Source organism: Herpailurus yagouaroundi, unplaced genomic scaffold (assembly GCF_014898765.1).
Source record: "Herpailurus yagouaroundi ecotype Mexico unplaced genomic scaffold, PumYag 182, whole genome shotgun sequence".
In the NCBI taxonomy this organism is placed as follows: domain Eukaryota; kingdom Metazoa; phylum Chordata; class Mammalia; order Carnivora; family Felidae; genus Herpailurus; species Herpailurus yagouaroundi.
In genome coordinates, this window is record NW_024412413.1 from 47198837 (window position 1) to 47226637 (window position 27801).

A 27801-nucleotide genomic window follows, 5' to 3' on the forward strand; every position below is an offset into this window, starting at 1 on the left:
AATCTCTGTAGAGACCTGTGTAAGACGCTTACGTATATCTTACATTAAAAAGCCATCAAGGAAAGTGTTATTTGCAACACCGACCATCAAGAACACAAAACTAAAAGCTTATGCTTAATCCTTCCTCATCTCTAACACAGGTATTTATGGTGTAGCTGTTCCCTCTCTGTCTTACACCCTTGTTCCCTTCTATTTACTCTGCATTTCCATTTGGCTTAACTGGGTCGTTCACCTTAGGATCTTGATTGTTTGAAAATGAGGTGTGTCATACTACCAAAAATCATCTTTTTTCTCAGTCTACTTTTTTTAATGTGAAAAAATGTAGATAACAAAATGTATCATCTTAACCATTTTTAACAGTACAGTTTAATGGTGATGAGTATATTCACATTATTGTGCCTCCAATTTACAGAACTCTTTCCATCTGGCAAAAACTCTGTACTCATTAAACAGCAGCTTCCTGTTCCCTCCTGCCCCCGGCCCTTGGTATTTTACTTAGTGTAATATCCTCAAGATTTATCGATGTTGTGGCATGTGATAGAATTTTCTTACTTTTTCAGGCTGAATAACATTCCATTTTATGTATACACTGTATATGGTTTATCCATTCACCCATCAATGGATACTTGGTGACTCCCACCTTTTGGCTATTGTGAATAATGCTGCTATGAACTAGGGTGTACAAGTCGTTGTAGAGATTCTTTTAGATATATACCCAGAAATGAGATTGTTGGATCATACAGTAATTCTATTTTTAATCTTTTGAGAAACTGTCATACTGTTTTCCACAGTGGTTACACCATTTATATTCCCACCAAAAGTACAGTTGTCCCAACTTCTATACACCTTTGCCAATGCTTGTGACTTTCTATTTTATTTTTTGTTTGTTTGGTTGGTTGGTTGGTTGGGTTTTTGTTTTTTGTTTTTTTTTTTTTTTTTGATGGTAGCCATCTTAATGGGTGTGAGGTGGGTGAGTTGTTTTTATATGGAGACAATTTGATCACCTTTGTGATGATCTGTGTTTATCTGTGTTGAAAACAAAACAAACAAGAAAGGTCTCTTCTTCCTTGCTCCACAACTAAGCCTACCCGGGTAGATGAAGAGTTGAGCCACTGATGGAGAAAGTACACAGATGCTCTTTGAGAACAGGCACAGAAAAAGATGCTGGCTGTACCAGCAGATGGATAGCCAGCCTCTCTGCTCTGCAAGTCAGTGTACTATTGTGGAAATGAGTTGTTCTGCAAGGCTGAAATACTGCATCCTCTTCTTTCATTCATGTGGCAAATATTTATTAATTACCTCCTATGCCCAAGGCATCATTCCAGATGCTACACGTAGAGGACTCAACAAGATGAGTGAAGCTTTGCTTTCCTAGAGTTTATATTCTAATGCAAAGAGAGACAGACAGACAGACAATTAAAAAAAGGAAAGAAATGAATGGGATAATTTCAGACAGAGATAAATGTTGTGAAGTAAGAAAACAAGAGGGCCATGGGAGAAAGGTCTCTTGGACTTGAGCCCTGTGTCCTCCTAAAAGTGCAGTTACCTCCCAAGATTCATTCAACAAATATTTATTGAGCACCTACTATGTCCCAGGTCCTTGGATTTCAATAAAAGATACAAAAGATTGTTCTAAAAATTCAGATATATGTATTATTTAAAGTAGGATCTGTCTCATAGTAAACCTTCAATAAATGTGAACTGTTATTATTATCTTCATCATTATTAAAATTATCAATACAGCCTATCTCTAAAAATTAAGCATTCAGATCCCTTTGTCCAGATGAGGTTTTCCTTCCCCATCCCTATTATTGTTCTTATCTCTTCTTGAATAATAGCTTCAAGTCCTTGTAGGTGTATCTTCCCTCTCTTTTTCTTTCAATTTTGCCTGGCTTAATAGAGGCTGTTCATTACAGTGGTTAAAATTCTGGACTCTGGAAACTGATTGCCTGGGTTTGCATTATGACTGCTCCCATTTTCTGGTTGTGTGGCTTTAGGCAAGTTGTGAGACCTTCCCTTGTCTGGGGTCTCTCATCTGGAAAATGGAAGTTATACTTCTAGCCACATGCTCTTGTTGTTGTAAGGAGTAAGAGTAAGATTGTAGGTTCCTGGGGAGCCTGGGTGGCTCAGTCGGTTAAGCATCCAACTTCAGCTCAGGTCATGATCTCATGTCTCATGGGTTCAAGCCCCACATTGGGCTCTGTGCTGACAGCTCAGAGCCTGGAACCTGCTTTGGAGCCTGTGTCTCCCTCTCTCTCTCCCCCTCCCCTGCTCACCCTTTCTCTCTCTCTGTCTCTCTCTCTCAAAAATACATAAACATTAAAAAAAAATTTTTAATAAAATTATTTAAAAGAAAAGATTATAAGTTCCTGGCACATAATAAACATGCAATCACGTTTAGCCACTGTTGTTATCAATATATATAGCGAGAAACCTGAAGGTGCATCTATAAACTGAAAGTAACAATATATGCCTCACAGGGCTGCGGTAGTATAAAGATGAGATTACATCCATGACGCACTTGGTAGAACATTTAGCCTATGTTTCTAACGCTCTCTCTACCCCTCCCACTTCCTCCCTTTCCATACCCCACATATAACTGCTTCCAAAAATATTTTCTTTCTTTACATAAAATCAGCTCCACTGATGTCTCCTGCTTCTCTTACAATTGCTATCTTAGTCTCCTTCCATCTAGTACTGCCTGTCCAGCTGGAATAGGGTCCAATTTTTCACTCCAGACTCTGGAACCTACCTTCACCCAGAAGTGGGGCCTGCGTCAGAGGGTAGGGAATAGCACCAGAGTCAGCCTGGAGCTGTTCCCACGGTGACCTTGATCTCTCCTGCTTTGTGCTTCCGTAAACAAGCCTCCTACTGCTGGGGACCCCAAATCCCTCAAGGACTCCAGTTCAAACCCCTGTACCCTGCTCTCTTGCCAGCTAGTGCCAAAATTCCATAAACGCCAGATCCCCACATGGATCCAGGCTGACTCTGAACAGAGCTGATCTCCAACACTCTCTCTGAACCCTTTTTAGAACAACACCTTGGGTTTAGTTTGCTCATTTTGGAGGCTTTTGTTATTCTTAAATCTTGGCTCTTCACCTTCCCATCTCCCACCTCCTCAACCTGCTTTTGTAGCCTGACCTCCACCTTGATTTCCATTTCCCAGTCACATTGCCCTGTCAAATCTACCCAATAGTCTTCTAGCTTTGAATGGAATCACAAGTACATTTTTTAAACCATATCACAATGCCTCCTCTATCAGTCCCTTCCTTCCTAAAGCAAACGGTCAGAAATTTTAGCCTTGGCCTTCCATCACCACCAAGGTCTCCCCACAAGGCTTGTCTTTTTATTGCTGATAGGATCTCCAAAACATATCAGAGCTTCTCTGCTGATCCGAAGGCTCCCTGCCCCCTGCATTTGAATTCCTGCCAGTATGTATCTGGAAATCATTCTAACAGATTCATTAATCAACATCTCTTCTATACACATTCTTTCTGAGCAGCTGCTTCTGTGGTTTATGAAATGGATCCTTTCTTTAAAACCTTCCTCGAAACGTCTTTCCTTTGCCTGCCTGCCTTCACAGGATCGAAACAGATTTTCTTTTTCTTCTCTTCCTTCTGCTATGCAATCCCCTAGTTATTATGAAAAGCAAGACAAAAAAACTGCCTCCTTTCCTTCACCCCATCCAACTTCTTTTCCCCCAGGCTTCTTGCCACTTGCTTCAGTTTTCAATTGTTTTTTCCTGCCACACTTCATCTTTAAAATTCCAGTTTGTAGGGTGCCGGGGTGACTCAGTCGGTTAAGCATCTGACTCTAGATTTTGGCTCAGGTCATGATCTCACGGTTTGTGAGTTCGAGCCCCGTGCCTGACTCTACACCTCTGTCCAGCTTGGGATTCGCTCTCTTCCTCTTTCTCTGCCCCTCCTCTGCTCACTCCCTCTCTCTCTCTCTCTCTTTCGAAATAAATAAATAAACTTAATTTTTTAATAAGTAAAATAAAATTCCAGTTTGAAGGTGATTGCTGCCATTGACCATATCATTAACTCATATGCCAGTAAAAGAAAAACTGGCCCCAGAAGATCCAAACACCCACCTTTCTACTCCTGTGGCTTGTCATTCATCAGTTCTTCAAACCTTATCCCCAACCCTAGTTTCTGTGGCCACCTTTCCCTTCAGTCCTGAAACTGTCTTCAGACATTCCAGAATGCACTATTGACACTTGGAAGTTTTTAATCATGGCCTCTGCACCATGGCCTTCAAAACACATGTCTTACATGTCTCATTTAACTCCCAAAATGAACCCAAAAGTAGGAAAAGAAGTATTCCTCGGCCCTGTTTTGTTCAATAAAGAAACAAAGAATTCAAGACATCAAGTAACTTGCCCAAGATCATGTAGTTAAAAGACTGGAGAAATAGACCTCTTTGGAATCTAGGACTTCTGATTTCTAACTCAAAAGGCATGACCATTGTAGATTAAAGTAAACAGTCTTTTGGAATATGTTTATTGCAAAACTGCTTGACAAGAAGCATACCTGTTTGATAATGCTTTGCCAATTAAAAAAATGCAGTGGTACCATAATTTTTAAAACAAGGTCTAGTATGAATGAGAGCTGTTTCATGAAGAGATAGAGTGATACTGTCAGCAGTTGCCTTAAGAATATAATTTAAGGAACATAGGAAAGTTGCCTCATCCCAAAATGTCTGTCTGTGGAGGATACCTAAAATATCTGTGTATGGTGAATGTCTGAAATATCACTATTAGAGAACCAATCTTTGGTTAAAAGAATCATTCTTTTTTAAAGCTCATTGAATGTGGAGGAGAAGGTGAGAGTGACACCTTATGCTTTCTCAGTTATTAACCTTTTTTAAAAAAAAAATTATTTATTTATTTATTTTGAGTGGGAGAGAGAGTGCAAACAGGGGAAGGGCAGAGAGAGTGGGTAAGAGAGGGATTCCCAAGTAGGCTCCGCACTGTCAGTGCAGAGCTCGATGTGGGACTTAATCCAATGAACCGTGAGATCATGACTTGTCAGCTAGACCCTTCAGTCTAAACAATGTGATCTGTCCTTTCCAGCTAGAGTAAGGTAGCTAGAGAGAACATAACTCCATGCATTAGGAATACATTCAGAACTTAGTTTTGATGAAAGGGAATTGAAGAGAGGGCCCCAGAAGCTGGGTACTCCCTGCAGTGGAGAAGACTAGTAGAGAGCCATGGGTACTGGGGAAGTGAGGGGCATGGAGGGGAAGCAAAAGAGCTTACAAGGGATTCCTTGGGCAAGAGCAGCTACCAGGGCCAAGTGCAGTATGAAAGTGTGAGGCTTCTTTTTAAAAAAAAATATTAAATATTTCAAGATGGTGACAGCAGAGCATTAACCCAAATGCAAGGTCCTTCTCAACACGGGGAAGAGGCTCGTGTGACCCAGCAGGTCACGAGCCCATGAAATTGACCCTGTGGTGGGATATTTTTAGAATGAATGTAGACAGGCCTAAATCCTGTGTCCACTGGAATGGACACCCAAGGTCTCTGCTTAGAGACCTTGGGTGCTCTCTGTTTAGTGCTCCTGAATCATGTATCATTCATTCAACAAACATTTACTAAACACCTTCTACTGTACATGCATCAGGTACCTAGGCATAGAAAGATGGATTCCTTAACAGACTTTTCCAGACTGTGTTTCTCAGGGCACAGTTTAATTCCTAATTAAACTATGAGAGCCTGCCAAGTGCCAGATCCTCTTAGAGTGTATGCAGGCAAAAATAAATAAATAAAATAAAATAGGCTCTCAATTAAATGTGAGCTATATACTCTATTTCTTAGAAGCCCTCCCCACATGGATATTCACAGTAAGTATTAAAACATTGAAGAATCTGGAAAGTCCCCCAGCACAGAAACCCATTTAACTTCCTTTAAGCTGTCTTTCATATTTAATTTGACCATACAAAACTTTCCTCAAAGCCTATCTAAATGGGACCGAAAGAAGTTGTAAATAATAAATATGAACTGTTCTTTCAAGAAGTTTGGTGGTGAAGAGAAGACAGGGAATGGCATAGGGATTTGAGCCGTGGGTGGGGACCATTAAAAAAGAGCACCCAGCTGAGTTTAATAAGGGCTACAAAAGACAGAGCCAATATATCAAGGGGCTGATATTTTATGCACTGCAGCATGCATGCTCCACAGGACTTTCCCTTTGCTTTCATACTCCCTTTAACAATGACCTCTACCCACTGGTGATCCAAGACTGTGCACTGTGCATCTTTTTTTAATAGTTTACCCCCCACCACTTATGGGAAGTCCAGGGCACGGCCAACAGCCAAGAAGAAAGGCAGTGATTTAGGTACTTCAAATGGGCTTTTTCCATGGATGATAAGAGTTTCAGCACTGAGCATGATCAAAAACCTGACTCCAAATGATGGTGATGTTGGTGATGATGACAATGATGATGTTGATAAATTACAATGCCTGATCATTGTTATTCAACTTGCCAAAAGCAGGCAATGTGTTCTGAGATCACAAACCTGCATTTTAGCAAGAAATTCAAATGGTCTGGTTTAGAGATGAGTGTTCTGCTGAATGGATGTTTCCATTGTAACAACGATGACAAAGCCATTTGGTAGATTCCTCATTCTCTGGCAAGACATTATTTTCATTGGCTTTAGGGCAACTTCTATTAATAGATGCAACAGTTCTCACTGCAGATTCACGAGTCTGTGATTCTCTTTTTAATAATACTTTTGAGCATATTTTGAACTAAATTAGGATTTCTTTTTTTTTCCAAGTAGGAGTTCAAATTCAGTGCAAGGCACCCACCAGTGTTTTATTTAGAAGTGTATTAATGGATCATTCCTTCATTCCCATAGCTTTCATTTTTAATTAAAAGATGAAGTCGGTATTGGACAATTTGGACCAAGCACTGGCTGAGGAGACGAGGCAGCAGGCAGCCACTAGAGTATGAGGGGCTGGAGGTCACTGGACCAGAGGCCAGAAAGCTTGGTACTAATCCTGGCTGTGCCTTAATTCCATGTGTGACCCCTTGTCCACTCTAGGCCTCTCTGTCTACATATGTAAAAAGAGAAATGGGCATATCAGTGGCCCCCCAACCTCTTCTGATATGAAGACCCCCCTTTTATAAGAGTAAAATATTCCATGGACTTCAACTTGATAGTTGTACTTTGAAATCCTTAATGCTAATAAATTAATTTTCATTCTGTGACTCAAAACAATACCTACATGCATTTAAAAATTAGTGATGCATATGTGTGTGTGTTTATTTGGTCTAATGATACTGCTAGATGCACAGATGGGTTTGAGGACCCTTCCAATAAATGCCTTTTCCATCTTGGGATTCAGTGATTGGGAAGTGATCATCTAGCTCTCTAAACTCCCTTTCAACTATTGCACTCTTTGAGTCTTTGAACCTTGTTTCTGTAGAGAACAATGGAACGGCATTAACAGACAATCATAACATTTGCCAAACACCTACTAGGAAAGGGATGATTTAAAAGAAACATGGTCAAATATTGTACAAATCTCTCAGTCTTTGGGGGGAATCCAAGACCTAAAAAGAGTGAATGGTATATCCAAAGTCACATAACAAATTTTGACTGTTTTTTTTTTTTAATTTATGTTTTTAATTTTTTTTTTCAACGTTTATTTATTTTTGGGACAGAGAGAGACAGAGCATGAACGGGGGAGGGGCAGAGAGAGAGGGAGACACAGAATCGGAAACAGGCTCCAGGCTCTGAGCCATCAGCCCAGAGCCTGACGCGGGGCTCGAACTCACGGACTGCGAGATCGTGACCTGGCTGAAGTCGGACGCTTAACCGACTGCGCCACCCAGGCGCCCCTGTCTTTTTTTTTTTAAACATTCTGAACTGAACTTCCAGTTTTTCTCTAATTAGATAGGCTAAATTCTGGATTTGTTTGGTTCCCAAAACACTGTTGTTTTCTGGAGTGGGAGACTAAATTGGGTTAAACGCAAATTGAGAGGAAGTTCACATTCTAATCCTGCCTTTGACGATGACCCTGAACTAGATGCTGTATAAACCAGGGAAAATTGTTTATCTCTGATGGTTTCAGTTTAGATCATTATTGATATCTGAATATGATAAATACAATGAACTTTCTATTGACCAGCATGACAAAAAAGGATTTTGTTTAGACATATTTTCCTGTTAATAGAAGTTACCATACATACATAGGTCAACAATTTTCAAAACTTATGGTGAAAAAAAGGACCCATAGCATTGGCACTAAATTGAGCCCAATGTAATCATGTTTTATTAGTTAGACATTCCATATCTTGCTTAAATCTTCTAACCTTAAATATCACTAAATTGTTGTGTCTATACCATCTAAAGAACTTTAGTTGCTGTTAAAGCTAAACCAACCAGGTTTTACCATATTTAGCTCCTGCCGCAAGAAATTCATTTAGGCTTGTGTGTGCCGAGGTTTTGCAGTATGACATAGTGAAAGGCCATTTACACAGTAAGTATGAGAAATACACCTGTTCCTTTAAAAAACAGTAACAATCCTTAGAAACAAAATGGCCCAGGAAACTCAGGAGGCTCCCAGGTAGCTCAGTCAATTGTGCACCTGACTCTTGATTTCGGCTCGGGTCATGATACCAGGGTTGTGGGATTGAGCCCTGCATCAGGCTCAGCGCTGAGCCTGCTGAAGATTCTCTCTCTCCCTATGCCCTTCCTGTACTCGCTTGCATGGGCATACTCTCTCTGCCCCCTCTCTCTCTTTCTAAAAAACAAATAAATAATTAATTTAAAAATAATAACAATTTTTTAAAAACTCAAAAAATGCCTCCCATGCACATAGAAAATGACTCAGGAACAATATGTGGCCATCAGAAGACATCTAGGCAAGGATGAAAGGAACATGTTCCTTCGCAGGTTGACCTCGAACAACTTCTTCCTCATCATATTTCTCTTAATCTCATTTGGCACCTTTGGACACTGGAAGAACTTGAAAACAGAATTTGGGAAGTGAAGCACATAAAATAATATGCAGTCCCAAGGCTTTTTTCTTTTCTTTTTTTTTTCTTTTTTTTTTTCCTTCCCCAGAAACAGGAAACAATCTGTCTAATCCTCCTTTTGGAGAGTCAGTGGTGAAATCTGCTGTTGTCTTTGTACATCCTTACCTTGGAGGCCTTAAACTGGAATGACATCCAAAAACCTTGCTTGTGGCTTCCCAGACAGGATAGAAAAGTGCTTCCAGTGTGCGTCATATCATTGTTTAAATGTTTTGATTAATCACTTTAGTGTGATGATTTTCTTTCTTTTTTTTTTTTTTTTTAAACTATAACAATCCAAGAGGAGGAATATATAAGCCATCAGTTTCCTAGGCTAATATGTGTCCCCAAAGTATTATTTGTTTCCAAAACTTGTTGAAAATAATTCCAAAGCTAAAATTTCCACCTGTTCATATAATTTTTATCAACCCTACCCTTACATTTCTCCATATCTCTCTGCATTCCCGACTCATTCCAAAGTTCCCATAAATTAGTGGATTTCAAAGATCTCATTTGAAGATCAGCAATTGAACATTTTGGTTTACTTCTTTTAAGGAAACTTAAGGATAAAGCCCCAGGGACTGGTGTGGACTTATTTACTTGACATCACAGTTTCTGAGACTGTAACAAGAGGTCCTCTTAAAGAACACATTATGCCAAATGAATCTCCCAAGTGGTTGCCAGGACAACCTTTTCCTCCTTCTCAGCTTAGAGCTAATTGAGTATTAACCTGGGTGTTCAGAGGAAAATTGGTTAATTTTCAGGGAAAAAATGGAATTTAAGATATGCTAAAGCATCGAATTATGACTGAATTATCGTTGGGTCTGTGCTGGCTTTAATGCCCTACACATACTTTGGAACACAGCTACTCCAGAGAAAATGTCTATGTCAAAATATCTGCTCAGAATCAGAACATTTATGTTTAAATTCTCCCTCCTGATACGATATAAAGGACACGGGGGAAAACCTTTGTTCAAGACACCTGAGTTACAGCAGCAGACATTAGCCTGGCTTGACTCACGCCCAAGCTGTCGAAGCTTTACCCATGAGGCACATTAACATCCACACCTTTTGTTCTAAATTTACTGTACCAAACTTTACCAAAAGAATTCCAGATTCAAAAATAATAAAAAGCCAAGGAACGTAAGTTCCATTGTTAGCCCAGAAGTGAGTCACTGCTGCAGAATTTCTTCTGTCTACTGATTAGACCGGATACGCGCTGGGCGGTGCAGCAGGAAAGGCTGTTGCTGTCTGTATGTGTGAGTTAATAGTCACAAAAGGTCACAATTTTAACATGTGAAAAACCAAATCTCTCTCCTGGGCATCTGGGTTGGTTTTTTTCAACACACCCTCTTAGTAGCAAAGGGAAAAAACGACATTGCTTTTCCTTCCAACCTGAGTCTACCCCCAGCTGACACAGCTACGTGCTTCTCTGCATGGAGACAGAAGACACTGGTTTTTGTGTTTGGTGGGGCTGATGTGATATGAGACGTTTGACATTTCTAGAGGGCGGTATATGTCAGAGGCAGGCAACCAATACCACTTCTGTGATAAAAGGAATGACTTTCTTCCACAGCATGGAACGGGACAGAATTAGGGTGAACAAATAATTGATCATCCAGACCAAGGCACTCTTGTCAGTGAAGGGTGGCTCTATTAGCAATTACACAGGACAAGAAGAGTGGACCAGGACTATCCCAAGCAAACCAGACGCATGATCACCCTAGGCACCGACTCAGCTAAGCACTTACCAGAAGAATAAGAAAAATAATATGCAGCATTTATTTAGTACTCGCTAAATAACAATCACTGTGCTAAGCGTTTTATGTATTACCCAGTTTAAACCTTGCAAAACTTGAAAATTTACTAGGTAAATACCGTTTGCCAAGCCAGCGGTTTTCAAACTTTTTTGGTGAACAATAGGAAACAAAATAATGGGAAGACAAAATCTTCCACAGAAAACCAACATTGAAAGCCAATTAAAGAATAAATAAAATAGGGGCGCCTGGGTGGCTCAGTCGGTTAAGCATCCGACTTCAGCTCAGGTCACGATCTCGCGGTCTGTGAGTTCGAGCCCCGCGTTGGCCTCTGGGCTGATGGCTCAGAGCCTGGAGCCTGCTTCCGATTCTGTGTCTCCCTCTTTCTCTGCCCCTCCCCTGTTCATGCTGTGTCTCTCTGTCTCAAAAATAAATAAATGTTAAAAAAATTTTTTTAAATAAATAAATAAAATAAAATAAAATACACAACTGCCTTGGTCAAAACCAGGATTAGGAGCTAGTCCTAAAACCCAAGCCCCTCCTCCACCCTGCCATGGCCCCTCAGGCACCACTGCAGAACCGTGGGCTGTTAAGAATTGTGCGAAGAGCCTCTGTCTAGAGATTGATAATGGTCTGACTAATTTAATCCTCACAATCTGCTGAGGTTTGTCATTAGTGTCATTTTTAAGCGAAGAAAGCCCAGCTGGAAAGGATCATACAGTGAGGAGATTCAAAAGCAAGGATTCAAACGTGAATCTGTCAGACTCCAAGCCCACTCCTTTACATGTCATTATCTGCCTCTACTGTAGCAGACTTCTAGGCTGGTCAATATTTAGAAACATATTTGGACCTTTCCATCTCGGCTTGCCCAACCAGGGAAATACTGTGTTCCCTGCCAGGTGTATTCTGAGTTTTCCAAGGCCTTCAGAGGTCCCATCCCAGAGCCTTTCAGGCAGTCCTGTTCCACCAGATACCAGCAAAGTGTAACAATAACAACAACGATAGCTAGCAGCTTGGCATCTGTATGTGCTCTGCTGTGCGCGGAGCATCTTGAATGGATTGTCCCGTTGCTTTCTCACAACAATGCTATGAGGTAGACACCATTATGTTATTACCTCATCATTTTGCAGATGAGAAAACTGAGTACTGCAAAGATTATGTAGTAAGGTAAAGCAGATAGTAAGTGTTGGAGAAAGGGTTTGTCTCGACAACAGTGTATGGTGTCTTCTTCTGTCTTAACACACTTTAGTCCCTACGGGCAATGAACCTGACACCTTGGTATTCCAAACCTTTCAGAGCCATAGTCACTTTCATAACTCACTGGTCCCTTTGCCCCATTTTCTTGGGGCTTTTTTTCCCCCACACTTTTTTGGTAAACTAATTCCTGCTCTGGCAGTAGGTATTGAACCTTGTTTGTTTTTGATCTGGGAACTGGAACTCTGGGAAGTAGCTTCGTACCTAAAGAAGATTCTCCAGGAGACATGATGCTTTAAAACAATGTATTAAGTAATGGTGGGGCATGCTGCCTGATTCACAATGGTCCATCTATTTTGGGCCCCATAGGCCTTCTCCACTGAAGCATCATATTGATCAGCATGGAAGTCTTTTAAAATCCACCTTGGTTGAGTTTAAACTATGATCTCCTGGGGGCCAAAGATTATTTTAGTGCCTGCTCTTCTCCTTTTTAATCCTTTTATTTTAAAGACTTTTATTTATTTATTTATTTTAAGTAATGTCTACACCCAGCATGGGGCTCAAATTCACAACCAAGAGTCAAGAGTCAGATGCTCTATTGACTGAGCCAGCCAGCCACCCCTAAATATTTATTTGTTTATTTTGAGAGGAAGGGCAGAGAGAGAAGGAGAGAGAGGATCCCAAGCAGGCTCCATGCGGTCAATGCAGAGCCCATCAGGGGGCTGGATCCCACAAACTGTGAGATCATGACCTGAGCTGAAATCGGGAGTTGGAAGCTCAACCAACTGAGCCATCCAGGTGCCCCCAGTGCCTGCTCTTTAAAAGGGAGTTGGAGGATGATTTTTAAAGAAATGAAAAGAGCATCCCTGCTTCTTACCTTCAAAGACCAGCATGTGTTTTAAACTTTACATCAGTGGTTGGGGGGTGGGGGTGGGGAACACCTCAGGGGCTCATTAAGTTGAGTGCCCAACTTCGGCTCAAGTCATGATCTCATGGGTTCATGAGTTCATACCCCACATCAGGCTTGCTGCTGTCAGCGCAGAGCCCAGTTCAGATCCTCTGTTTCCCTCTCTCTATGCCCCTCCACTACTCACACTCTCTTTCTCAAAAATAAATAAAAACATTTTTAAAAAATACTTTAAACTGTACATCACTGTATGGATCCAGACTTCAGCAAGTCCATCTAGCCCTGTCTGACCTGAAAGGTACCTAACAACCAAGTCAGAGCTCTCCTAGAGGATGAACTATTACAGAGCTCTCCTGAGGGTTCTGTATAATCTAGCATTATTCACTTATCGTATAATTGCATTTTGCATGCAGGCACTACATTAGCTTCTGGGTATTATTTTTACCATGGCTAATCTATAAAAAGACTGTGTAAAATCTGCATGGTAATCCTAAATTTTAAATTCTTACAAAGATCAACAGAGTATTCTATATTCCAATATATGCAATTAGATATTTACCAAATATTTTCAGAGATAATTGTGATGAGTTCCTGAATTTGAGCCAGACTCCAGTGAATGCATCCTGCAATGCCCTTTGCCTTCTTTTAGCTCAGAGTTTATCTGCTTTCATATGACATGAAAATAGCATGGCCTGAGTAATCTACATGACAGGCATTCACTTAAGACTAGGAAGTACTTTTCATTGTTGCAAATATGAGAAGGCTATAACATTATGCCTATCTTTAAAGGACCTACAACTTAGAAACAATTTTGGAATGGGATAGACAGTATATCACATGATATCAAATTACTTATAATAAAGACCCCACCTTGGCCCGGTCTTTTCCTCCTCCATTAGGAATGACAGTTAAAAAGAAATAAAGCATGCTTCTTAAATATCTCTAAGACACAATGCTGGGAGTAAGAAACAAAAGGTTAATATATTGAATGATAGAAATCATGATGACAGTAAATAAAAACTTTGTGCTGAAACCAACAAGTTGAAATTAATAGGACTGATTAGAAAATCCTGTACTTAGTTTCAAAAAGTCAATAGCTTAAGTACAGGATGAGAGCAAACTGTAACTTTCACACTCAAAATTAAAACAAACAAACAAACAAAAAATCCTGCAGACTTCATAAGCCCAAACCTTCCCTCAATATCTTAAAAGTGTTGTTGGGCACCAGGCACCAGATGGGTACCATGAGATCTTATCATCTGATGTACCTGCAAATGCAAGCTCATTGGCCTATGACATGCAGCTCAAAGGAGAAAATATTCCCAGTGACTAGATCCTGTCGGGAGTAGACACAACACAGTAAGAAGGTCATCTTTGATAAAATGGCCTATACACGAAGGAGACTAGATTGGTGGGTGACCGGGAAACCGAACTTTATAGAAATATTGAGGGACCACAGGATGTTTAGTCTAGAGAAGAAAAGATTACGGGACTTTGATGGTTGTTTTCCAGCATTTAGAAAGCTATTGTGTGACTACGAGAGGGAGTCTTTAGACTTTTTTTGGGGTTATTTCAGTTCAACCAATGGGGTGAAAGTTAGATAGGAGCAGATTCATTTTCTCTCTTCAGAAGCTTTCCTGCAACTTTGGGAAAGGCTGCTTCTTAAGACCTCTCACCTCCCCATGAGCATTCCAGCAGAAACTAGCTGACCATATGCCATACTGTAGACTGACTGCTCCCTTCTGGAAAGCCTACATTGTGCCGACAATTGGCATAAATTGAATCACTTTGCTGAAAATGCTTTCCAAATTAGGTGGGAAGTAATAATTTCTCATATACCTTCCTTAAACCTGCATACCCACAAGATTTTGCTAGCCTACACCTAATCAGTTTGTTTCCCCATCTCCCCCATACTTGCTGGCAGAAACAATCTTGACTTAGTTAACAGAATGTCATAGAAGATATACGCTGAGCAAGAAGATATGCTGCTGACCCACTTGGGGGTAACATGGGTATGAAAACTTGGACCATGTCTTTGTTCATTCACCAGTTGGACACGTAAATACCATTGCTCACCAGAACAGACAAGAAAGGGAAGAGCTTACCTCAAAGTGAGGTAAATGGTGAAAGGAAGTTCATAGAGGAGAGCCTAAGAGATGGAGCCACATCTAAGGCCCCACATTGAACCATCAGCAGTTCAAGGGGGAAAACTAATGGTTCTCTGAGCTGTGTGAAGCCAGGTGAAGGGAGGTACCTCTCAGCTTCCTGGAGCTGCCCTACTATTTACTATGGCTGTGTCTCTTAAGCATCACAGCCAAAGCCAACATCTTTTGGACACCTCCTGTGGTTTGAGGTGGGCCCAGATGTTACCATCCAGCTAAGAAGAAGAAGAAAAACCTCATCTTCAGTTTGCCATTTCTGTTGTCAACTTATGACCAAGGAACACATTGGCCAGAAAGTTGCCTTCAATACAACAAAATGTATAGTTTTGGGGGGAAAGACCAATGAAATACTTCTGCCATTAAGTTGCTATCACTGAAATTTACCTCTTTGTTTCTTGCCAAATACATCATTTTGGCATCATGTCAACCTGCTTAGTTTAATTTAGAAGGGTGAAATCTCACTCACTTAATAACATCACTGTGTAGTTTAGAGGAGAGAAGGCTTAATATTTTAATGTTTTGTAAGCTTATATTTATAGAGGTTGACAAGTAAACATAGATACAAGCTCAGTTTCAGTTATTACCATTAACCAGAAATCACATTACACTGAGGTAGTCTATCTTGTTTTTAAAGTTGAAGTGCTTACATGGCCAAGAATTAATTATTTTGAATGGTAACAACCTCTTGGAAGAACTGGCTAAAACGTAATTTTAAAATGGGTTGTGGGGCTCCTGGGTGGCTCAGTCAGTTAAGCATCCAACTTTGGCTCAGTTCATCTCACGGTTCATGAGTTTGAGCCCCACATCCGGTGAGCCGGAGTCCCGCCTGGGGTGAGCTCGGTCCTGCTTCAGACTTCACACTGACAGTGCAGAGCCTGCATGGGATTCTCTCTCTCTCCCTGTCTCTGCCCCTCGCACACTAGTACCCCCTTTTTCTCAATAATAAGTAAATAAATAATGAAATAATGAAATCAGTGGACTGTATGGTTATAGAGACTTTATAGGACATCAAATAGTTACTAACAGTGATTCTGTTATTCAGTGAGCAGGAACAATAGGTATCATTTACATTACTATCAGTAGCTTTGCCAGGTAAAAGAACTGTTATTATAAAGAGCAAAATGTGATATAATTAATCTATAGAAGTATAATGAGAAGCATCATCAATATTTCTCAGGAAGGTAGCTGCCTTCTACTAATCCAGGAACAAAAGGTACCCTGAGTAACTAGTAATGATAATGTTGATAACAAAGGGAAAAAAGCAATTCCCTTTTTCCAACTCATTTAAAGTCCCGCCCACTATTGTATTCAGATACCCAGCATACCACACCTAAAGATTAAGGTTGTTTCTATATCACATACCCAATGAGACCATTCCAGGATAGTTGTTCTTTCTACTTGTACAAAGAGCAACACCTCACAGTTGAGTTTGTTTGGTGAACCTGCTTCAACTTTAATCCAAGTATATAAACCATTTTAACACGAGATGAATTATAAGCCACCTGAGAAGTGATACTAACACTCTAGATACATGAATTCACTTAACGCTCACAAGAATCCTATGCAATAGGTACTATCATTCCACTTTAACAGAGGAGGAGACTGAAACATAAAAGGTTTTAAGGAACGTGCCCAAGATCACACAGCTAAGAATTGGTATAGGAGAGATTTCAACTCAGCCTGGGTGGTCCGAAAATCTAAGTACTTACCCAGTAGGCAGTACCACCTCCCCGGTAATGTATGTAGCAAAAATTAATTAAGCGTCTAGTGTATACCAGGCACTGTGATAATCTCCTTATACACATTAGCATATTAAGTTCACCAGGTCAACAGTTCTGTGTCTTTGGCATAATACCCTAGCTTGGATATAGTCTCTTAAGACTGCAGGACGTTAGCAATAAGAAGTTACTGTATTCTCTTTCTTGTAGGGGTGGAATGGTCCAAACTAGTGAGCAGTATGAATTTGTACATCATGCTCTGTGCCTGTATGAGAGCAGACTTTCAGCAGAAACTGTCCAGTGATTCTCTGAAGATTTACCAGACCATCAATCTCTAGGGGTAGTTAATCAATTACCCACCTGAGGCTTCTGGAAGGAACTTCCTGCAATGGAAGGAAAAGAGAAGTCCTGAAGCCAAGCTGTGGCACGGATTGTGGAAGATGGCAACACAATTAAAGATTGCCAGCCTCTTGTGTATATGAATGCATTTGTAAGCATCCCCTAAGTTATTTTGAAGGTCCTATGCTGATGGAGGTATGATAGATTTCTCACACAGCTAAGGAGACTTTTGTTTTGTCTGTATTGACTACCTGCCACACAGAATGTACGGATGAAATACTCGGTGATATATGTCATCAGATGACAACTGGAGAAGCTGCTGAAGAAATTATTATTATGTGCTTAGATGCTTTAATGTTTGCAAAATCTGTCTTGTGAATGGACTGTCAGCTGTTAAACTGTTCCTGTTTTAAGTGCTATTACCTTTCTCAGTTACCAGAATCTTGCCGTTAAGGTCGCAAGTGATTGATAATGGATTTTTCACAAATAAGTCCTTGTTTTTGAAAAAAAAAAAAAATCAAAAGCAGTACTATTTTATATGGAAATGTGTCTTGATAATATTACCTATAAATGTGTATTTATCAGTACCTCCTGTCAATCAATTACAGAGCACAATGATTGTCACTGGGTGTGTATGTATTTACTCTCTATTATTGGACATAGAGGTGGTTTCTGCTCCAAAACTCCAGCCACTGTATTTCTACATTGTGAGTCATTTTAATTTAAAAGGGAAAAACAAATTTGTAGCAACTATGATGTATCAAGAATTTTAAATATCTGTGTCTCTTTTACTAAGAAGGAATTTTTGAATATTCTGTCTACCTAGAATCTCTCTCCCCTCCCGCCCCCCCAAAAAAAGGCAGATCCCTTTGGGAATGAAGTAAACTGTCCCATTTCCAGAAGTTCTCCAAAAGGTTGCTGCCATGGATATTCTTAAATTTCTGAAAGGTTTTAATCCTCAAGAGACAAATAAAGTTAAAAAAATGCACTCAGCAAACACTAGATGTTCTGCCCAAATATGAATTTTCAATGCAGCTATGTTGACTTTGTTTCATACTGCCAATAAACTACTCTTAATACTAAGTATTGAGTAAAACATCTGCTTTTTTTTCCTCTTGGGAAGAAGCTCTTATCTTTTGGGGGAAGCCTGGAGTAGGTAATAAGATGGGTTTAATTTTAGTCTCTGCCTCTCCCCAGTGGAGATAACTGTCTCTAAATGTAATATTGTCATCACTTGAAGGATAATGATCTAGAAGTACCATCATTATGTGGTTTTCCTCAATAGGCTCCCAGCATATCATTATACAAACGGTACATGTTTACATCTTTATATCACTTGTCATAGGCCCTCATAAATTACATGACTTGTGTTTATTCAGCAGAATCAATATCACCTGAAGAGATGTAATGTTTTAGGAACATTCAATTAACTAAGATTACAATTCCTTTCTTCCTTCTTGAGGCTAAGAAGTAGTCATGTGCGAAAGAGATGTAGGAGAAAACTTACAAGTTTTATTCTGCTCCTGGAGGTCAGAATTTTTTCTACATAAAAAAAGGAGAGGTAATCATAATCCCTTCTTTCTAAGGAAACAGACAAAAGGACACTGGTGTAAAACTTCCCCAAACAATTCAATAGGAGGAAGTGCTCGTCACTGACTTTTTCCCCCCACCATGAAGGCACATTTCCTTCCTAGTCTTTGCTTCTCTTATCTGGGAGATTTTTTTTTCCCCCCAAGCAAAGCATGAACAGTTGTTAAGTGGAAAATGGAGGCTGAATTTTACATGGCGATTCTTACCTGCTTAATCTTTGGGAATTCAGGTGAGTAGGCTTGCCTCCCTTGGGGCATTTCTCCAACAGCCAGCAGAGGAGTCTCTGTCCTTTGAAGTGTCTGAAATAAGGTGGAAATGGAGCCAGGTCTCCATGGCAGTTTAACCAAAGACGTTGAGGAGGGGGAATAAAAAGAGCCAGCTCTGTCCACTCTGCTGAGACTTTTCTCTGAAAGAAAATAAATGGCCTCCTAATAACTCGGAGAGCTCCTGAAATGGCATCTTTATAGGAGACAGTGAAGCACCTTGAGGAGAAACTGATTATTATGTGGCAGTCTGTGGCATTCTCCATGTTTTTTCCTTATCAGGTTATAGTTTTGTTTTTTGTGTATGTTAAAGAAGGAAAATATAAGGAGATATAACTAAAGGGGATGAAGAAGTGAGGTGTGTTTTATTTGGAAGTTGCTATTTGGAAGGAACGTCTGAATATTTTCATGGGAGAGTAGAGCAAATTAAGTAAAAGCTCAGAAAATGGTTTCTGATCCTGAACATTTCACTTTTTAATACTGATGTTTAATAATTGGGTGTTTAATTTTTTTTTTTTGTTCAAGAAATGCTGGGTTTTTTTGTTTTGTTTGTTTTATTTTTTTAGTCTATCAGTTTTGAGGGAAACTTGCAGAGATTGTCACAATATAGAGAAATGTTTCTCTCCAGGACTGTAAGAAATTGTACTTGTGATCAATACGTTCACTGGTCACTATTAGCTAAGAAGGTTTAGAGGGGTGGGAAATTTTGTTTTATTTTTGTTTTGTTTTGAGATGAATACATCTAATTTTTAAACACGTATCCAAACTATGTAATTTGTGTACAAATACTGCAGTGCTAACTTAAGACTTGGAAAAAGGGGCGCTTTTTTAGAATGGGGGATGGTGATGAGATGGAAAGAGTATAATGGTCAAAAGGGGAATGGAGCTTTTTATAACCAGTATATTTAATAACTGGGCTAAAATATCACACCATATTCTTTGGATGGTTTGGTGTCTTTTTCAAGCTTCCTTTTATTATTTCAGTGGGAGTGTGTTTTCTTCCCTAAACCATGTGAAAGTAAAAGAAAGGGAGCGAAGGATGACATTTTAACCGTTTGACAATGTCAGCCTTGGGATTTTAAATCACATGTGTTGAATCTGGGACTATTGGCTCGAAATGATAGTAATAGCAAAAGACAAGTAAACCTTGTATTTTCACTGGACTGATTTGCGGGTGGGATGTTTTGTTTTCTGATGGGCCTTATAATTTTCTACATAGTACTTTATGAGTATCTCATCTTCCAGAGGGGTTTCAGATTGTCCATGTCCATAAACAAGAGTGCCTTTCCAAAAATAAGAGAGTGGTGGTGGGTTTGTGCAATGGGACCAGCCAGAACCAGCAGTGGATGTGGACTGAGGATGGAAAACTCCTTCATGTTAAATCTGCTCTGTGCCTGGGCATCTCCAGCTCTTCTCGTGGCCCTTCCCTACCAGCTGTCTCTACCCACTGCTACCAGGCACCCCGATGGACTTGCCATGAGCAGGAAGGGTTCCTTGAGGTGGAAAATACCTCTCTCTTTCTCAAGAAACAAGGCTCCAAGGTAGTGGTCAAGAAGGACAGGAAATACCTCCATAGCTGGATGAAAATTGATGTCAACAAGGAGGGAAAACCAGTGAATGGAAGCCTCTGCTTAAAAAAAGGTGAGCTATTCTTTTCAGAATTGATTCTGGAAGTTCTTCTGCTCAATGTTATGTTTGTTTGTTTCACATTAAAGGGATATCTTTCTACCTCCACACAATGCCTATCTATGGCACATTCATAAGCTAATGGGAATGGATCATGTGGTTCCCACTGATGTGGAAAACTTCATTATCCTTGTTAAATAAGCCCTCCTCATTAAATTAGCCCAACATCTTTCCTTTTACCTCTTACTTTTCCTTCCCTTCTTTCCTTGCTTCTTTTATTAATTAAACAAACATTTATTGAGTTTCTCTTTTGTACCACACTGTAGACACTTTGGTTAGATACCATTATATAGGAATATAAATCTGGGCATAAATGCAGCATACACATGTAATGACTAAAGCCAGTGATCAGGAAATTAATAATTCTGCTGATGTAGATAATTCTCTGATTAGGAGGAACTAGTAAAACATTAAAATGGTGTTTGAGAAAGACTGGAAAATACATTGTGCCTTTGCAAATTTTTTGTACTAAAGTTTAGGGGTACAAGAGGTTACATACTTTTGAAATGGTAAGAACCAGTGCATTGTCACAGAGTTTTCTAATTTGTTGACCATTGGTGGATATAATCTAGATGACAGATCCAGTAAAAACTTGTATACACATGCACAAATTCCTGGTGCAGCACACAGTTCAGTCCTGTGCTGGGGATTTTATTGTGGATACAGCTTAATTTTCTATTTTACTTAATCATTTTATTGCTTATTTACTCCTATAGTAGAGATTTGCTTTAGGAATTCATGAAAGATAAAACTAATAGAATCATTAGATATTAGGTACAAATGGACCTTGTAAGTCACTGGAGAAATTGTCTAGAAAAGAAGCCCATCATTGAGGAGACTGCAATTTATCAAGGTTGAGTGAATTATCCCAGATTAATTGGTGGTAAAGGTCTGATTGGAACCCAAATGTCTGTCCAGTGTACCTTCCATTATACAGTGTTTCACAAATGCTTAACCACAGAGTTTTGCCCAGTTGACTACATAAGAATTCGACCTGGGGGAGGAGAAGCAATCTCTGCCATCATTTCTTCTCCCCTACCACCTTCAAGATTCTGTTTCAAGAAATTTGGACTAAAACCTGATTTTTTTTTAAGTCCCCCAGATAATTTTGATCCATAACCCCATTTGGGGATCAGCATTCACTGTACTTTTAAATCTTTTTATTAGGTGTTTATTTTTGAGGCTCCTATGAGTTTTTTCATGATGCTGATCCCTTGGACAGCTTTCTGTCACTCCATTTTGTAAATTAAGTAAGAGTTTAATTAGATGCTAACAATGCAACGGGCTTTTCTACAATAGAAGTTGAATATTACAGTCTTGGCCTTTTTTTATTGTTAAATTTTTTTAACTTTTTTTTTTTTTTTTGAGATAGAGAGTGGAAGAATACATGCACAGGAGCAAGGGAGGGGCAGAGGGAGAGGGAGAGAGAGAATCCCAAGCAGGCTGCACCATCAGCACCGAGCCAAACACAGGGCTCAGATTCACAAACAATGAGATCATGACCTGAGTCCAAACCAAGAGTTGGATGCTTAACCAATTGAGCCACCCAAGTGCCCTAACAGTCCCGGTCTTCTTAACTTTTCACTATGAGAATAAGACAAAAATATAAAAGTCAGCTAGAAAATTCAAACTTATCAGAGAATATATAGCACAGAACACCAATATGTACAATCCCTTTCATGAGCAAGTTCTTTGGGCAAGGTCTGTCCTAAACAACACAGAAACATTATAAATATTCCCATTGTACCATTAAACATAAGAAGTGAGATCCTTTCCCAGCTTCCAATCAAACCCTAATTAGCAGTATATTCTTTCACTAGAACTTTTAAAAAGTAAATACGGAGATTTACTTTTACAATTCAGTGGAGAATTGTTCAAGATAGAATATAATTAATGGAAAATGATTTCTTTTGACCTTCATGCAAAACTTGTCCAATGATGATGGACTTCGCTTCAAAAGTAAGTGGATGAAATAGACCATTTACAGTTAATCTCTGAATGTGCCATATCCAAAACATGCCCAAGAATGTGGGTTGGAAGAAAACATAGACTTCTAGAAAAAAGCAGAGTAAAAATTTGCACCATTGTGCTACCAAAAAAAAATCTTATATTTGAATACACATGTATAATACTTATGTTTGAACACAATTATAAGTTAACATATTTTTTCCTCCATCTCAAACTTACTGTTGATTAAAGATGCACATGATATCAGTTGACCCATAGCATGAACGTTCATTGATCTGCTAGAGAATCCACTGTGAAAAATTAAATTACATTTAGATGTTTGCAATGAATGACTCCAAATGACCTTTTTGAAAGACTTGATAACTAAATACGATAATCTGACAGCACAATTATGCATATTGTTCATTCATAAGATATGAACTTTTTAATTAAGTTCTTCAGTAAAAGATAGTGTATCTGTGAAGGTCAAAAATCTGAACTATTTGTTTCATAAAGGAAACATTCATGATATCATTCATGTACTTAAGTAATAATTCCCTAATATCTACTATATGCCAGAGCTTGTGCTACGGGTACCCTACACCAGAGATTCTCAACCCAAGCATCTCATCAGAATCACAGTGGGAACTTTGAAATAATACTAATGCCCAAGCCTCATCCTCTAGGCCAATTGAATTCGGTATCATATTTAAAAAAAATTTTTTTTGTTTATTTATTTTTGAGAGGGAGAGACAGAGCTCAAGTGGGAGAGGGACAGAGAGAGAAGGAGACACAGAATCTGAAGCAGGCTCCAGGCTCTAAGCTGTCTGCACAGAGCCCGACATGGGGCTCGAACTCACAAACTGTGAGATCATGACCTGAACTAAAGTCAGTCATTTAACCAAGTGAGCCACCCAAGCGCCCCTAGGTATCATGTTCTTTAAATGCTTCTAAGATTATTCTAATGTGCAGCCAAAGTTGAGAATCACTGACTATGTCTTATTCTTTACAGTAATGGGGAAGTCAGATATGTAAATAATTACAATAGCATGTCAATTTTATAAAGTACCCCTTTCTCCACTGTACATTCTTGCCCGTCATATTAAGCAACTGTGTTTTAAAAATTAAGGATAATTTAAAATTTGCATATTTTTTACCCAATCCTTTGAGTGCTCACTGGGTTTTGTCATAATTTAGCTGTGCCCTGTTCTCATGAAGCTGTTTTTTTCTTCTTCCTCTCCTTTCCTCAGGAAATGTTACAAGGTTACAATGTTACAAGGTTACAATGTTACAAGGTGAATTGAGGAGGCTTCTGAAGTGAAATAAAATTCAATGCGCGGGAACCTGGGTGGCTCAGTCAGTTCAGCGACTGACTCTTGATCTCAGTTTATGTTATAATCTCACAGCTCATGAGATCAAGCTCCATGTCGCGCTCTGTGCTGACAGCAATAAGCCTGCTTAGGACTCTCTCTGTCCCTCCCCCACTCGCACATGCGCTCTCTCTCTCGAAATAAACATTTTTAAAAATTCAATGCAAAAATTAATGCGTTTTTTGAGAGAAGGATCTATACTAGAGTCATATTTCCTCAAATAATCACGGTCCCTTAAAGAGTACATTGCATGCCTTCATTTTGGATAAAAGGAGAGGACCTGGGAGACAGACTCTTAAAAAAAATGATCCTTTTATAATCAATTTATAAAATTAGACACTAGTAGTTATTATTCTGAGTCATAAGAGCAATAACGAAACCTTGTCTCCAAAATGCCAATGTATGTGGCTAAAAATTGAAAAAATTCATTCCCTCCATAAATTCTTTTGTCAGTCAGGTGCCAGATATCCAGCTCTTTGGAAACACACCTTTGGCCATGTGTCAATAAAACAAAAAGGTGATTGACAGACTTTCTCAATTTTTCTTCATACATATTGGTGTTATATTGTATAGCTACATCCTTGGAGCCACTGAATTAAGAGAATGATTTTTAGAAATCCTTTGTGTATAATTTCTCAGTCTTAGTCTATAAATTAACACAAAGCAGTTATCAATAACACAGTAAGAATAAGGAAAAACCAAATTCTGTTCAATAATATTGCAATTTTATGTAATCACACCTTTAACTTAAAAAAAAAAAAGAATATTACTTTAGGAGTAAAAATGCATTCTGAGGTCCAAATCTCTAATTTACAAACTCTTTAAACATAGTGGTTCTAGACCTTCCAGATGACAGGTGCCATCACTTGGCTACTTTTTCCAAAGGATGCCAAGTGTCTACTTATAAACAGTTACTTTCACTCAGCTGTGTTTGTATTGAATGCGGAGTAACATTGTATGTAAGATGTCAACTAACCAATCAATATTCTATTGACATCTACTACAGATTCACTAACTCAAATCTCATATTTACCTAAGGGCAGGAAAATTTTTGCAGACATATTTTCACATGTCCCTAACATGACCGAGCTAGTGAAATCCCTTAAAGAGATTTCGCTTCTGAAGTAAACCAATTGCTGACAGACTTGATATAACTGCTGGTTAAAGTAATTGTTTAATTGCAGTAACATGGGTGAGGGAATAAAATGCATTAGCACTGTAATATCCATATATACTCTTGGGAGAAAGGGTCTTAACAGAAGCTGCTTCCTTTAGTGATTGGTGGGAATGCTTGTAAATAGAGTTGAGGAAAAAACCAAAACAAAACAACAGTGTCTTTTGTAGGTACAGATCCTACTTTGACCGCATTGCTGCCATTGGGTTTATTTTCTCCTTGCATGATTATAAAAACATGGGCCTCGCAATTGACCATTTACTTATGGGAGCATTGGAAATCGTATGATCATTGGTTCCTGGTATATGATTTACGTGATTATAGAAAAATACCCAGCACTGTATCCAGAGTCCCCCAACCATTTTTAACCTGTGACACGTCAATGAACTTATCAAGGCACATCCATGGCGGTGTATGACTTTCATGGGCCCTTTGTGGGCCCCTTCCTCCATTAAAATAAATAAATAAAATGATTTCATAGATTTTCATGAGCCCCCAAATTCTCATTTTTCCCTATTGTGTAAAAAAAACAAATTTAAGCAAACATTTTGACTCTGAAAGTTCTTCCTTTTTTAAAATTTTCTAATTAAATTATTTTTGTTAACGTCATGGGCCCTTGGTACTGTGCCTATTGTGCTGAATGGATAAGTCAGCTGGGGCACACCAAGTTATTCACCCACTTTCCGTCTTCCATTTTCCTGACCTTGCTTAAGTAGTACCTGCCTCAGCATCCCTCTCCCACAGCCTAGGAGCAATGAATTTAAAAGCCATTCTTTCTCCCCCATCCAGCATAGTTTCTTTGTACCCACCATCTAATATATATCCATGTCCCCAAAGAAAACATAGGACATTAGGATAAACCAGGCACATCTTCCTAACGCAACTCGGAGTATAGTAGTTGAATAATAATTAGCTATTGAAAAGTATTGCTTTCATTAAGTTTTCTTTTTTTTTTTTTACTTTGAATGTTTTACCATGCTCTGCTTTGATGTTTTCCTATGCCATGTCAACTTCCACTTAATTTTTCTTTGTTTATTTCTAATCTTGGCTCTTTCTTAAGTCTGTAAAAAAAAAAAAAATTGACCTCTGAAATTCTCTGATTTGTTATGTCGCCCGTTGTTTACAAATTCCCCCTCGTTGGTATCTCTTTCCACAAACTTCTCGCATCCTTGTTCACTTTCTCAAATTTTAGATAGGTCTTCTCTTATGCACCCTTTATTTTATTGATTACACTTTCTGAAATGTTATTCTTTTCAGCATTTCTAAAAATTATTTACTCTATTATAACTCATATCCCTTTCACTTCACTTTATTCTAGCCTAATCTTGTGGAATATACTTAATGTACAATATATATGCATAAATCTTCCTTTTTCTAAGGTATATTCTGTTTCATTTATTATCTCTTTTCCAGACTTTTTGCCCACTTTTAAAAGGCGTATTATATTTGGCATCTTCTTACAGAAAAGAGAGTCCCAATATAGTTGAAATTTTCTATCTCCTAAATAAGTTCTGCCCAAGTTATTCTTTTTTCAGCATGGTTGAAAGTTACTCATATCATTTAAAGGAGGGAAACTAACAGATTGTGTATTTTTATTATCATTATACAAAAATCACATTTGTATTATTAATCATATCTGAGCTACTCATAGACTAATTAATAAACTAAAATACATGTTGCTTTTTTAAAAAATATATTCAAAATATCGTCCTGACCTGGTACAGTCATTGAAAATCATCTTACAGTTGCGCTATCTGCAACTTAAGTGCTAAAATCTTTTAAATAGTATCCAGGATGATATACCTTATCTTGAATTGTGTTCTAAGAGGAATCATGCATAAAGTGGAAACAATGTGGTAGCAATGGTACAATAAAGCTTTTAAAAATAGCTTCAACATATTGTTCCATTGTGTAAGAACTTTTCCTTGCATTTGTCAAAACACATCTCACTCTTTCATGAACTGTAAAATGCATACACCTTTTTAAAGAATGTCAGAAGAATCTATAGACACCAAAACATTCAAGGATATACTATTTTCAATATAATTTCATAGCACCCATTTCAACAGAGTTCAGGAGCTGAAAAGACCAGCATATTTTGATTGCCGTATATATTTCTAGAATGGATTTTCTTGCCTCCCATCTACTTTAAACCCTTCAATACCCACGTAAAGAATGATTAGAATTCAGTTTGGCTCATATTGAGTATATGGATAAAACCTTATAGTTAGATATATATTACAATTGCTGAGAAACTTGTTAGACATGCAGGTGCTGGATCCCACACCAAATCTCCTAGTGAAGGGCCAAGCCTTCAATATTCTAAAAAGCTCCAAAGGGGATTCTGATGCCTACCACAGTTTGCAGACCACTGCTTTAAAACACACGAAATTTGGAAACTAAATGTTAAGACTAAAGCTTCTTTCCTGCTTCTGAAATAGCACAGGTTAAAAACACAGTGACAAAATGAAGGGGTACCGACCTTGGATATTCTTTTTTTTTTTTTTTTCTCTTTAGAAAAAAAGGTAGTGGTCTAAAATGTAAAATGGACTTGTTTGGAGTGTTTTAAAAATACACTTAGAAGGTTAAAGACAATTTCAGAAGACTGAATTTTTTTCCATAAGATGTTCCAAAGCTACATGTGATGGTAATAAGCTATGTTACTTACACAGAA

The 27801-nt window shown here is 38.7% G+C and overlaps 2 protein-coding genes across 8 annotated transcripts in view; both read left to right on the forward strand.

Annotated features, from left to right (window-relative positions):
- PTPRR (protein tyrosine phosphatase receptor type R) overlaps positions 1 to 18180 on the forward strand; it is a 244827-nt gene extending 226647 nt beyond the window's left edge. For all 3 annotated transcript variants that reach the window (XM_040491425.1, XM_040491427.1, XM_040491426.1), the window contains one exon: positions 16969 to 18180. In XM_040491425.1, the coding sequence (XP_040347359.1) occupies positions 16969 to 17062 (94 nt within the window). In that variant the 3' untranslated portion in view covers positions 17063 to 18180. The remainder of the gene's footprint in view (positions 1 to 16968) is intronic.
- A 622-nt stretch (positions 18181 to 18802) lies between these two features.
- PTPRB (protein tyrosine phosphatase receptor type B) overlaps positions 18803 to 27801 on the forward strand; it is a 114464-nt gene continuing 105465 nt past the window's right edge. For 2 of the 5 annotated variants that reach the window (XM_040491428.1, XM_040491430.1), the window contains exons 1-2: positions 18804 to 18916; positions 20196 to 20591. In XM_040491428.1, coding sequence (XP_040347362.1) covers positions 18862 to 18916; positions 20196 to 20591 — 451 coding nt within the window. In that variant the 5' untranslated portion in view covers positions 18804 to 18861. Of the gene's footprint in view, positions 18917 to 20195; positions 20592 to 27801 lie in introns of all 5 variants that reach the window. The other 3 variants (XM_040491429.1, XM_040491431.1, XM_040491432.1) reach the window with 3 other exon arrangements.